The following is a 14705-nucleotide window of genomic DNA, read 5'->3' as shown; positions in this document are numbered from 1 at the left end:
CTCCCACAACCTACTACACCACACACACACGCGCAGTATCTTAAGTACTGTATTTCAATTTGCTATAAAAATAATAGCAGTATATGTTGTTAGAATTAAAATCATCTTCCTTTTAAACTCTTCTTTTTATACAGTACCCTATACATAAATTTGAGCTTTACATGGTTAAATTTATTATTATTTTCACATACCGGTATATGATATATGCAAAGGAATATAGCAACTATGAAAACCGAAATGACATTAAAGTAGATGTACAAAATGAAATGTACCGAGAGGAAGACTATGTAATTTTCAGTTACTAAAGAAAATATTCACACTGATATCTAAAAAGTTAAAGAGCGAATGGTAAGTCTATGGGAATGGAAGGATCTGGTAATACTTGTTGCTTATCGTACGACAGATAGTTTACTCTAAAAGAAACATGCGATTCCTTGCGACTTTTGATATTGATATTGATATTGAAACAGTTTATTTGGTCAGAAGAACATAGATACAGAGTTGAAAAAAAAATAATTATATTTACATGACTGAGGCACTGAGAGCTGAACTCTCTTGTACGCACATGTACATAACATGTTCAAATTCAGATTTGCCCCCGAGGGGGCTAGTTTATTGGGCACCCCCTTACATCCTGTGCAAGGTGAAGCGCAGAAGCGTTTACAGCGCCCATCTGGGAAGTATGCAAAGTTCATACTTGCCTTTATGAGTCGTGCATTAAGGGCGTAAAAGCCTGAAGGGTCATAGGTTTTGTCAAGTTACATAAAGCGAGAGAATGATGAATGTGTGGGGGGGGGGGGTTAAGTTCACGGTACATTTCATGTTTATGCCAAAGCGTGGCAGGTCCCTAATAATGTCAAGTGCCAGGCCAGTCACTAGGATGAGGGATATCTGGTCAGGGAGGGAAGAGGTGTTGGTAACGGCTGGGGACCTGTAGGGGAAGGTCATAAGGCAAGTGAGGATGTAGTGAGAGAGGGTGTGTGTCGGGTTGGTCACAAAGTTTACAAACAGTGCGGTGAGGCTCAGGGTTGCGAATGTACTCCCATAGGTACCTGTACCCTAGAGGCAGGCTCATGTACATAATCTGTTGAGATCGACTCAGGGATTGATACTCTTTGTAGTGGCGGTTGTCGTCACCGGTTACAGCGTCATAGTGGCATAGTGTGACGCTGCCCCGTTGTTTCAGGTGTGTCCAATTTTCGTCGAATGCCTCTCGTTGTGTGGCGTGTATGCGAGATTTGAGATGATTCAGGTAGAGGGCGAGAGTGGCTTCAATATCTTCTTCTTGTGTAGCTTCTTTGGCAAGCCGATCAACAGTGTCACAGGCAGTTATTCCTATATGTGACGGGACATAGCATGGTAAGAACATCAGAATGTTACCATGATTATCACTTCGATATTTATTTTTATTATTTTGTTTTATTTTATTGTTATTTTTGTTTACATTATATTATTTATAAGTAAATAGATACTTTACAGTGGAGTTGATATACATAAATATGATAACTTGGGATAATTATGCATTTGCATATGTGCATATGCAAATGCATATTTTAGCCATTTTTTTAGCTAAAGTGCATATTCATAATTTTTTTGTTTTTTGTTTTATAAGGCATATATTTGTAAAATTCCAAAATATTATAAAACATTCTTCAACCCCAAGGGTAAAAAATTCGGAGCATACAAACAACGCTGGGGCATAACTTATTGATAATCTAAATATAAATGTCCATTTTATGGCACTAATACAAGATCGAAAATACGCGATTTTGTTTTTGCGTCAGGATAAAGTAATTTTTTCCAGTGTGACCTTGCCAAATTTAACAGGTTTCCTGAACTCCGGTTTCCTCCTCTGCGAACGCCGAGTAAGTTGATAAGTGGTGAAATGATAATTATAGTCTGGGTGCAAACTACTTAACTAAATTCTCAAGGGCAGAAATTCCAATACCTTATTGTACTCAGGCTTTTTTTGTAAAGTAAAAGGTGATTACTATTGAACTCAGAATATCTCTTAATATCAAGTGCACGTGACTTAAGCTGGGTGGGCTAGCTGTGCTCGCCATGTTCTGCCACCCACAACTTCTTGGACTGAACCCTGCCCCTTTTGATATTCCTGGATCCGCCTCTGATTCTGTTCGTAAGTAGTGTTAAAAACATTCAGAGTAGAATGTGACGACAGCTACAAAATGCTTCGTGTATGTTCTCGGAATATTTTCAGAGATACTGCCACTCGCTTTATATTTTTTGTTTTTAAATTTGCCCCCGAGGGGGCTAGTTTATTGGGCACCCCCTTGCATCCTGTGCAAGGTGAAGCGCAAAAACGTTTACAGTGCCCATCTGGGAAGCAAGCGTAGTTCATGTTTGCCTTCATGACTCATGCATTAAGGGTGTAAAAGCCTGAAGGGTCATGGGTTTTGTCAGCAAGTTACACGAAGTGACAGAGTGTGGAGGGAAAATTCTCGGTACAATTTATCTGTTTATGGCATAGCGTGGCAGATCCCTAATAATGTCAAGGAGGAGGAATATCTGGTTCAGGGAGGGAAGAGGTGTTGGTAACAGGGCCATCAGTGGTTTGTAGGTAAGAAAGTCAGGAGTTACCCCGGAAGTCTGGGAGGGGCTCCTGGGACCAGAGACTGGGGTGTCGGGCATTGAAGTCCTCCACAAGGAGGGTGGGGGTGGAGGTGATATGTTGTGGTAAGACAGGTTTTCGCTTTCGGGGTTAAAGTTTTACAAAGGTCAAATGAGGTCATGAGGTACAAATGAGAAATTTGCACTTTTTATCATATAGTGTATTTATATACACTTTCCTGTTTGAAATTGAAATAGCATACAATTTTCGTGATGCGTCGTTAGTATTGGAAATTCCCCAGTAAATTATAACGTCCAAGCGAAGAGGATAAAAGGCAAAAGTCTCATAACAAATAATTAAGGTAGCGCCTGACTATATAAAGTAAGAATCTTCACCACTAATGCTATTTGAACCTGTCCATCTTAATTCACTTAATCCATGAACCTCTGTCCTGCATGAAAGTGAACAGTGACATCACCCACATGAATCTGACCTATATATACTGTTACTTTTACTTTACTTTTATCCTCTTCGCCACTGATCGGCTTGTTAGCCGCTTGGGCGATCGGTCACGACTCTTTTCCTTTATATTCTTCACCAAAAGGTCGGCTCGCTAGCCGCCCGGGCGATCGGTCACGTCTCTGTCACGCACTGTTGGCAAATACTGGGCATGCACCGGCTCCTGAATGTACCTGAACCCGCTCCAGTGTTGGTCAAGTCTTCTCTTGAAAGAGCTCACACTCGGTGCCGTCACAACACTTTCTGGTAGATTGTTCCAAGAGTTTACAACCCTCACTCCGAAAAAGTTTGCCCTCACGGTTTTCCGGACTTGCGGCTTCTTCAATCTTGAGCTGTGACCCCTTGTGGGGCGAGCGTCCGCCAGCTCCAAGTAAGGACACTCAACTGAGTAGTGCCCCCTGAGATGCTTATAAACCTCAACTAGGTCCCCCCTTGCCCGTCTGTAGTATAAGCTAGGCAAGTTCAGGCGCTCCAATCTCGCAGGGTAGCTGAGATGCCGAAGTGCAGGCACCAGCTTGGTGGCCCTCCTTTGAACATTTTCAACCAACTGACAGTCCCTAGCATATCTCGGGGACCAGATGGGGTGACAGTACTCCAGATGGGGAAGCACTTCACTCCTGAAGATCGTCACGAGGGACGGACCGTCTAGATATCTGAACGACCTTCTTATAAGACCCAATAATTTATTTGCCTGATTTACCTTCTTCTCACAATGGCCCGAGAACTTCAGCTCATTGTCAACATACACACCTAGGTCCTTCTCACACACAGTCTCAACTAGTACATTTTCTTCATCCCGTTGGGACATATGGTACGCCTCCTTACCGTTGGTACGCCCCAGGTGCATCCTCTTACACTTCGTGACATTGAATCTCAGCAGCCATTCCTTCGACCATTCCTGGAGCCCACAGAGGTCCTTCTGCAGCTCTTCACAGTCCGCTTGGTTCTTAATTTCCCGAAATAACTTGGCGTCATCGGCAAACATTTGTATGGAGGAGTGTACAACGTCAGGCATATCATTTATGAAACAAACAAACAACAGCGGGCCCAATACACTACCCTGCGGTACCCCACTTGTTACAGGTACAGATGACGATTTCGTGCCATTAATCACCACACATTGCTTGCGGTCATGTAGAAAGTCTTCTATCCACGCTATGATGTACAGTATTTCTTTGTGTGCTAGAAAACAGTGCGTTAATGTTCGAAATAAGGCAAACAGAGTATTGGGTTTTATATCTAGAAGTGTGAGTAACAAGAGTGCAGAGGTCTTATTGCAACTATATCTTGCGCTAGTCAGGCCGCACCTCGATTATGCGGTTCAGTTCTGGTGCCCCTATTATAGAATGGATATAAATTCACTAGAGTCGGTGCAGCGAAGAATGACAAAAATGATTCCGCGACTTAGAAACCTTCCATATCAGGATAGGTTAAAGAAACTTAACTTGCATTCCCTAGAAAGACGAAGAGTGTGGGGAGATATGATAGAAGTATTTAAGTGGGTGAAAGGAATCAATAAAGGGGATATAGATAAAGTTCTTATAATATCCGAGGAGGATAGGACTCGGAGCAACGGATTTAAGTTGGATAAGTTTAGGTTTAGGAGGGAGATAGGAAGAAACTGGTTCACAAATAGGGTGGTGGACGAGTGGAACAAGCTTAGCAACTTTGTAGTAAGTGCTGGAACTCTGGAACGTTTCAAAAGGAGGCTAGATAGATTCATGGATGATAGAGAGTGGTAGTAACTCTCGACAGGAGCTGCCATGGACAGGCCAACCGGCCTATTGCAGACTCCTTATTTTCTTATGTTCTTATGAACCTCTGTCCTACGTGGCAGTGAGAAGTGATACCACTCTCAGTGTCAAGACCTAACTGAATTACTCAGAATAGGTGAACTGTACTCCAAACCATGTCAATAAATTTGTTAAACTATAAAAAAAAAACCAGAATGTCCCACTGCAATCTTTCTTTTCATTTCTCTACAAACATTTGCATACAAGCTAGACTTATATAATATGTCCTCGCATTTCATGTTCTTTATTTTGCCAAATCGTCTCCATAGGGTTATACAGATAGTACTTCAAAACATCATTAATTATTTTTTTTAAATTAAATATGAATAAATAATTTGGAGTATCTCTCTAATTTATTTTTATTCTTCGATTTATTTAACATAGAACCACTGAACCTGTTTGTTATTGAGAGAAAAACATGAGCTGATTGCGCGGGAACTTAGTGTTAAGGAAATAAAGAAGAGGCGGAGAACTTTCAACTGGAAACAAGGCCTTCACGTAAATATTACTCTAATAATACACCTAGGACACCGAAACTAAATTATTAGTCGCACGTGGATTAGCTAGGTTTAGTAATAAGGCGGTGAGGGAATAAATGTCAAATACTGTAGTGACAAACATGTACCTTAACTAGTGTCGCCAAAATTTGAATGGCTGTCAATAGTCCTACAATTAAGGTTTTTGGACATGTCATGTGTAGATCCCATCAAGTTAACGTTATTTTAGTTGTAAAGTGTCAGGCTGTCTCATTATCAGTAAACACAAATGTTTTTTTATGCTTCATATATTTTTCTTGTGCAAAATATTAAAATTTAATTCGTACCTTCCTGGATATTTTGCCGTGACCGGTTAAGTTCCTACTAACCCTATTGGTAAATTTCCTGATTAGCTCCCAGCTCCCTTTGAAACTTTAAATTTTCTTTTTCGGAAGGTTTTTAGTGATTTTTTGTATCTACCATCCATTTCTGTCAAATCACTCCTTTCTGAGATATGACACCCCCCTAACCTAATCTAATCTAACCGATAATTAACCATTGTTCTGCCTACCCTTTACTCTGATGAAGGCCCGGGCAGAGGATAGGAGGTAGCTGACTTGGTCGCCTTCCAAAATAATTGCTTTACAAAATCAATATTTCAACAACGAGTAATTTTCGACGGAAGTTTATTGAAGAAAAGTTGTTTAGAATTGCATAAAGTAGTGGTAGGGCCATTAGTAGTTTATGTGACTTGGGTGTTAATACGGAAAAATACTGCATTTTACCGTGAGTGCACTTTGATTGGCTAAGTACTTTCGGTTTAATATGATGGTGGGTCCCCCGTGGCTAGGAAGTTAGGTTAGATAGATTTCTTTGGTTGGTTAGGTCAGGTTTTATTAGGTTCTAGTAAATGTTTCCTCTTTTACATTTATAAGTTTCCATGCACAACAGAAATATGGTTAGGGTAGGTATGTTTAGTGGTACACAATGATTGATTCATGGCAAAATAAATGCCAAATGCTGCCAGTCACTGTCAAATATAGTTCTCTCATTGTTCGCCGGTAATGGACGTTAGCCAATCAGAGCGCACTTACGGTAAAATAGCATTAGTAGGAACTTAGCCTAACCTAACCTAATTTCAACCTAACCTATTCCTACTTAAACTAACCAAATTCAACCTAAACTAACCAAATCCAACCTTAACTAACCTAAACATAAAATCTTAATAATCGCTACCTGACCGAAACAATAATAATACCCTTTGTTGAGTGTTCAAGTAATTCAGGCAAGAGAACTTGGCTAATATTGACAACTATACCCCCAACGTGTTATTTGTTTTGATGTTTATATTTTTATCGGTGAGTTCTGATATGGTAATTTTTTTTTTTTTATTAGGTTAGGTTAGGTTAAGGGGTATTATTATTGTTTTGGCTATCCTGTGAGGTTAGGTTAGGTTGACTGTGGTAGGGTTTTTGTATTATTTAAAAGTTTGTTCCATGTGTTTACCACTTGCTGTGAGAGGAAGTATTTCTTATTATTTTTAGTGCAGTAAAATTTTTGTTTTGGTCATCCCTAACCCAACCCCACCACCCTAACCTAGCCACAGAACCCAGGAAGTATAGAGTGGGAGGGGGGGAGATACTTTGCCTCCCACACAACCCTCTGACCTAAGATTCCCTGGATGACTGAAACTAAAATAATACCTTTAGTGCTTTGTTTCTTATATATTTTTCTATCGTGTCTCCTTAACTCGTGAAATTTTCTTGAAAGAATTGTTTGCAATTGATATCTTCAACTCCATTTTATATGTTTCTATCAGGTTTCCTCTCTTTCTTTTATCTTCCAGTGTAGTTAGCTTCAGCTGATGTAATCTTTCTTCAGAAGGCAGAATATTAATTCAGGAAAAATTTTGGTGGTTATTTGTATTTTTTCTATCGTACTCTATATCTTTTCTAAGATATGGAGACCATTCTTTTACATCATATTCTAAGTGCAGTCTCATGTAGCTTTTATACAGGATTAAGATAGGCACATGTAGTCAAAGGAAGATTTAATCATGCCTAACTTTTGGTTAGATTTTCTTGCTATTTCTGAGATGTCACCAAATTTTAGATTGCTTGTCATTAATAAACCTCCTAGATCCTTTACTTTATTAACAGATTCCAAATTGTTTTCAGTCATCTATATAATAATTTTGGTTTAAATATCTGTAGCCATAGTGCATTGTACTTTACATTTTTCTGTATTAAAATTTATTTTCCATGTTTGTCCATGTCTCAAGTCTTTGTAGGTCCTCTTGTAATGTTGCCACTTCATCCATCTTATTGTAGATTTTTGTACAATATAAGTGAACTAATAAGCATTTACAGTACTAAATAAAGGATACAGAAAAGCTACAGTATTTATAATGGGCACCTAATGGAAAATTTTACTGTACAATAAACAGTGTTCTCCGGCACTAAGTTATCAAGGTGAGAAAACACAAAAACTATTCAAATGATCATTGGCAAAACATTTTCCTCTGCAGAAAGTAGCCATGAAGTGCACCATTCCAGAGATCTCGTGGCATAACAGAGACCCGGTGTTGTCCTTAGATATACAGCCCAACCCTCAGGATGGCATTTACCGTCTGGCTACAGCTGGGACAGATACGCATATTGTGGTAGGTGTAAATGGAAACACTCTCAAGATGACTTGCTGATTTTGTGACACTTCATTGAATAGTGGTAATATAACTTTTATGTTATTATTAATTATGGTAATACTGGAGAAGGCTAACACCAGAAGAAGTTTGTTCAATTTCATAAATTTTTTCCACGGATGTTTTTATCATTATACTGTACTGTAGTAAGGACTGTATTTTAAAAGAGGCGACAACTTTTTGTTTTAATTATACAGTATATGTACTGTATATATATTTCTTCTTATGATCATAAATCACTTGTAATGGGCACAGCATAAGGATGAGGGAAATTGCAGGGTAAAACACAGTGAAAACTTATCATATGACTAAAATGATGTTCTTTGTATGCAAATAAATTAATTATTTACCGGTATACCATAAATACTGCTCTGAAAAATTTGCAGTCACCGTGTCGTCCGTTTGTTTACAACTGACCTGTTCAGTCCAAGTATACAATCACGTCCACAAAAATCTTTGCTTTTATTGGTATTAGATGTCAAAATAACTACTTTCTGTTTAATATGGTGGAGGGTCCAGGGGGTAGAGCCCCTCAGCTAGAAAATTAGTAAGGTTAAGTAGGTTTCGTTTGTTGGTTAGGTCAGATTTGATTGGGTTCTAGTAAATGTCGCCTCTTGGGCGATCTTTTTTCCGTATCCCAAATTTTTGGTCATAATTTCAAAATTCCGGAAGGGCCAATTTCCGTAGAACGGGATTCCATAATGTAGGGGATATCTTTACAGTATAATGATTACAGGTGCTCCTCATGTAGATACCAAACATATTATAAAAAATTAAAATATTATGGATATTTAGAACAGCAATACCCTTTAATACAGCCTTAAAACCTGGCTCACTCTTCTCCTCTTAGGTAATGTTTGTTCTATCTGGAATTTTAGTCAAAATAATCCAGTCTCATCCACATTAAACATCTGTTCTGGCAGGTAACCCCCCTCAGTGATGATGTTTGTATCTCTGAAAGTTTGTAAGTTGAATGTTTTTAAGTAGAGGAGCACCTGTATAACGTCTGTGGAAAAAAGGATTGAAACTGAACGCCTTCTGGTATTAGCCATCTCTTCCAGGATCCTTAATTATTTTAGATATGTACAGTTATATGAACTAGTATCTATTCTAAAATTTTACATTTTCTTTTAAATTTCAGATATTGTTTTTCTATATGGTGTAGACTGAAGACATATAAGTATGTTACTCTGCACAAGCTAATATTTATTTCTGGTATACTGTGAGTACAGTATATCAATTGGCTTGTAAATTAAGATTATTACCAGATGAGTGGCCAAAGGATGAACTATTGTACTTTAATAATCTTGTATAGAAGGAAAGGTACCGGTAATATGGGATATTGTAAATATTAGTAAATCTGGGAATGTAACTGGTAATGTGGAAATTGACAGAGAAGAAATAATTTACATGGGAAACGTTCACATACAGTACCTGTATTTTTTAAATCACTATACAGTATAACACTTTGTTCTAATTGATGCACATTCGCTCATTTCTGATGTGTATTTGTAAAATCTATCCAAAACTGCTCAGCCACTGTTGGAGCTTTTGTGCATCAAATTCAGGCATGTGGAAAGCCTGCTAGCATGAAATGTGTGTGTGTATACAGGTACTTTACAGTGGTATGTGTTTATAATAAAACCTTTTTGTTACATAAGGGAAAATATTTTTGTAGGTAAAGATACTCTTTACAATTGTCCAACTTCAATTACTTTACAGTTATTTAGTCCAATTACACTGGCATGCCTGTTTGTATGTCTTTTGTGTATGATATACAGTACAGGTACTGTAATGCAAAGTATGGATCACATACACATAGTGCAGGTTTTACTGGACAGCTGTCACAAAAGAATGAATTCATCTATCTTCTCAGCTGTCTTGAGCTCATTTCTCTTCCCATTCATAACTGTAGAAAGTGGGGAGGATTTAAAGGGCCAAAATTAGCTTTAAATGGTTGGTTGTGCAAAATTTTATGGGGGACAGTATGATGTACTGTAATGTGGGATAATAAGTTGATTATGTAAACAAGTAAATTTCCTGTGTGTGGCAGTAAATCTTGTGATTTCTTTCCCATTACCATACAAAATAGAAAAAATCATTTTACATTCATATTTGGTTAGCTTGCCTGAGAGGCCCTGGGGAATTCCCCGAGATGCACGCACATATAATGATCTTGATAAAATCACACGGGAAAATTTTAACAACGGAGCACCTTAGCTTTCGTCTTTATTCAAGACATCTTCAGAGTTGCCTCTGAAGATGTCTTGAATAAAGACGAAAGCTAAGGTGCTCCGTTGTTAAAATTTTCCCGTGTGATTTTATCAAGATTTATCTTATCCACGTTTTCATTGTGGATTTACATGACATATAATGATGCGTAGTGGTAAGTTTAAATGCCCAGAGCTTAAAATTATGCATGTTTTTGGTCTTTTGATGACAAAATACACATTTTAAACCCCCTCCAACATTGGTTGTTTTTTGGACATGACAGGGCAACTTTTACCAGAACTGTGGATGGTTTGTGGGTTTGTATGTTTTTCTTTGATTGTATTTACAACTTGTTGTATTCATATACTGTACCTATAGTACAGGGTATGGATATCTTGTACATATTGTGTTTATATATTAGTGATAATGCTGCTTTTTAATTTGTAGGTTTCTGGTATGGTCATTTGCATTCAATGGATGCATTTCTCATTAATACCGAATATGTTAACCTGAGATGTCTTCATATACAGTACTGTACAGTAATCCTTCGCACTTCCGGACAATTAGGGGGGAGAAGGTGTCCGGACGTGGCAAATGTCCGGATGAACCGAGAGATGAAGGCATGTTAACGATAATCATAATAATTTTTTTATTTATTTATTTATTTAATTTTTTAAAGGGAATTAGCCCACCCGGACACAGGTCGAGCGACCTGTTGTGAAATTTGGTGAAAACGTATGCCGAAGGGCTAAACTTTTGGTGCGCTCTGACTTGTGGTAGGGGGCTCTCATAGTGTTTCACGAATATTTTTAATCTTTGGACAAAACCGCGACACGACTTTTGTCTTTGATTGTACATCAGCTTGCGCTCTCCAACAGTCGTCTTAGAAGTCGAAGAATCTGGACTATATTTCATTGCAAATGACTGCAGGGAACCCTTAGCCTTTCGTGTATCAGACACTTTTTGCTTAGCGATGCCATATTCGCTAACAGCATCTCGCTACAGACCAACCACTCTCTAACTTCTGTAATAACTCCAGCTTCTGAGTTACAGTAAGCTGCATGCACTTCCTTTTGGGTACCATCAATACACTTCACAACAGTCACAAGAAATCAGGCGCAAAAACAGTTACAAGGCACAAAATACACGAGGAACAACAAATGGGCGATCGAGAGGTAGCGAGATGGTGTGTACACACTGAGACTGAGGAGGGACGTGTGCTGTGAGTGGTGGCGGGAGATGTGGACAGGGTCCATTTTAAGCAGCGTGGGAGTAAATGCGGCATATGGTCTGAGAGAGAGACCACATATGAATTTACCACATCCATACGTCGTCCTGACCAACCGATATCCGGATTTGAGAGGTCCAGAGGTGCGAAGGTTTACTGTACTATACACTACTTGGTGACCCTTGATACTGAATAAGTTTAGTCAAATAATGTTTTTGTATACAGTATACATGTATTACAAGTACTGTACACTATTTTGTTCTGTAATGCTTATGAGAATTATTTACTAGAATTAATTTTTAAATCTATTTTTTTAAGATTTGGCAGTTGTGTGTGTTGGACAATGGTGGAGTAAGTGTGGAAGCATTGAGTGACCTTACACGACACAATCGAGCAGTCAATGCAGTCAGATTTTCACCAGATGGAGAGATCTTGGCCTCAGCTGATGATGGTAAGTGCCTTTGATTTTGAAGCCTTTTGATTTGAATACAGTACTGTGTATGTAAAGAACTTGAGGGTTTTGATATTTTGACCCTTAGTGTGATCTGCATTTCATATCCACCCTATAACTTTTGAAACTGGAAATTTTTTATTAAATAAAGAAGGGTTAATGCCCACAAGATGGTGTTGCCATCAACTCCCAGGCCCCTTTCATACAGATTAAGATTACATTTGGAGGTCAGAAGGACTGTAGGTATTTCAGTGTTCACAGTATGATTTTTGAACCAGTGGAGGGATTTTCATGATACAGTAGAAGTCCAAAAATCCGGACTGCTTGGGGATTGGGTTGGTCCGGATTTTCGGATTTTCCGGATTCTCAGGCAGTACTTTTAAAATTCAAATTTAAGGAGGAATAAAGAAGAGATGAACAGGTACATTTTGATAGTTTATTCATTAGCAAATATAGCATGCTTCATTTATCAAAATGAGCAGTTTTAAAGAAAAAGCTGTGAATTCTAGAATTTTATTCTTTGCCCTTTTTTATATCATAAATTGTAGACTTTCCAATGTTGCATGTTTCCATTAGAACAGTCTTGCTCCCACCACGTTCTAGTTTCTTAATTATTTCAAGTTTGTCACTCAATTTCAACGTGTTCTTCTTTCTCTTCACACAACGAAGTTTATCTACTTTAGGAGCCATTATTATGGGCTTGTACAGTATACTCTGTAAATGGAAAGGGTAGGACTCAAAATTACATATGTTGTCACAGTTTGATTGCTCGTTTTAAAGTGGTGACCACGTGGTCGCTTGTTGTCGCTGTGCAGCTGTGGCGCTCACGCATGCGCACATACACACAAAAGCCCACTAAAAAAAAAAGTTTGAGTTTTCGAAAAGTCCGGATTTCTGGCATCCGGATTTTTGGACTTTTACTGTAATATTAAAGCAAATTAATGTAAACAAGATCATTTGTCATGAACAGGTTGGTTATAGGTCCCTGTCATGGAAATCAAGGTCACCCTTTTAGGGTCAGTGGTCAAAATTTTTTACTCATTAAGTACCCCCTGTATAGAATAAGGGAAGAACTTTTAATGGTAATTTACAGGAAGGGTAATGTCAACAAGACTTGTTAATAGTTTTGGTAACGAGTCAGTTGAAGTGCTTTTCTGCTTTTTGAAGTTTGTTTGTGTAAAATTTGAAATAGGAAAAAAAATTACAAACTTAGAAATCAGCTGAAAAATGAATGCATACTTATAACTAATGTACAGTATCTAAAAAAAGTATCTGCCAGGATGGGTCTGATGACTTCCAAAAGTTATATGCAACTTGTGATGTCCCAAGAGGGTTGGTCTGTGTGGCTCTGTGGCATACTGCTCCTACTACATTTGGTAACTGAACATCATATTAATTATGCCAAAATAATACACCTTGTATGACTGTACTTACGCTAAACTATATATACAGTATACCAAATTAAATGCATGTACCAATATCTATCATCCTTGGTCTCATAATGTTTTACACAGAGTATGGACAGATACTTTTTTAGTTACTGTACTTATATGATGCTGAAAAGATAAAGATGTACCCCGTATTAAACCCCAGGCATACCTCAGTTTGAAAACCCGTCCTAGAGGGATAAAAGCTTGGCTTATAGTTGTCCATCTTATAGGGATGTTGTTGCTTATGGCCACTTATGTAAAGGTTACCAGGACCCAAGACTGATGGCCTAATGAGCATGTACTCAAGCTGCCTATTAACAGGCTTAGCCATAAAATGGGATTCCTGGATTATTCCTTCAGTTATTATATTCTGTATTAAAATATATATATCTTACTCAACAGAGGCAGCTGTTATCCTGTGGAAAAAGCAAGATTCATCTGGTAGTGTTGATATTTTTGTGGATGATTCAGAAAAGGAGAACAAGGAACACTGGACGATCCTGAAGATGTTGAGAGGCCATTTAGAGGATGTTTATGATATCTGCTGGTCCAAATGTTCACAGTTTCTCATTACTGGATCAGTAGATAACTCAGCCATTCTCTGGGATGTAGGGAAAGGTAGAGTAGAGTTAAACTATTTCTTTATGCCGTCACTTCCATAGTGCTGGTTAGTATTGCTTAGTAATGAATCAGTAATAACTATGTAGTAGGTACAGTTCAACACAGAAATTCATGGTCCAGTGGAGGTGGAGGGTGCACACCCTGTTCCACCCTTTCTTGAAAGTGGGCTGCCGTCCTAACTCACCCCACCATCACACATAGTTGAAACTGGTGATGTGGCAGTTTGACATCTGCTGTATGATGTTTATATATATTTTTTCAACTACAATTGTGAAATCAGATGTGAAACTAAATGAGCATATGTGATAAATTTACATCATGCAACTGTTTTTCCTATTAAAATGGGGATTCTACGAAATTGTTCCCATTTCTTGAAATACGTACTCTACTGTACATAATTTTACCCATTTTTTAAAACCTTCAAGTATCCCCATTAAAGATAATACATACGCCATAAAATGTTTTTGTAAATGGGTGTAGGAAATGAGGTGCGCTGCACTGATACTATACATATGAACGCAGGACTTAAACTGCGATGTGCTGTGCAAAATTCTGCGTATTGCTTATGGCAGTCCACCGTGGGCCTATGACAACATTGCTCCTGATTATAATAGGGTGCGGATTTAATGCCGACGGTTTTGATGCCAATTCATGTTGCTGTGTTGGCCGATGTGGGAGCCGCAGGTGGGACTGGTGTTGTGGGCTA

General features: G+C 38.3%; 1 protein-coding gene across 2 annotated transcripts in view; it reads left to right on the top strand.

Moving 5' to 3' along the window:
- The first annotated feature begins 5297 nt into the window (after positions 1 to 5297).
- The window catches only part of LOC121867326 (chromatin assembly factor 1 subunit B-like), a 28779-nt gene continuing 19371 nt past the window's right edge, over positions 5298 to 14705 (top strand). The window contains exons 1-4 of one of the 2 annotated variants that reach the window (XM_042367245.1): positions 5298 to 5379; positions 7885 to 8019; positions 11816 to 11948; positions 13781 to 13996. In XM_042367245.1, coding sequence (XP_042223179.1) covers positions 7894 to 8019; positions 11816 to 11948; positions 13781 to 13996 — 475 coding nt within the window. In that variant the 5' untranslated portion in view covers positions 5298 to 5379; positions 7885 to 7893. Of the gene's footprint in view, positions 5380 to 5861; positions 6083 to 7884; positions 8020 to 11815; positions 11949 to 13780; positions 13997 to 14705 lie in introns of those variants that run through there. The other variant, XM_042367244.1, reaches the window with a different exon arrangement.

Source organism: Homarus americanus, unplaced genomic scaffold, assembly GCF_018991925.1.
Source record: "Homarus americanus isolate GMGI-L3 unplaced genomic scaffold, GMGI_Hamer_2.0 scaffold6317, whole genome shotgun sequence".
Lineage (NCBI taxonomy): Eukaryota > Metazoa > Arthropoda > Malacostraca > Decapoda > Nephropidae > Homarus > Homarus americanus.
This window is presented reverse-complemented; position numbering and strand designations above follow the sequence as displayed.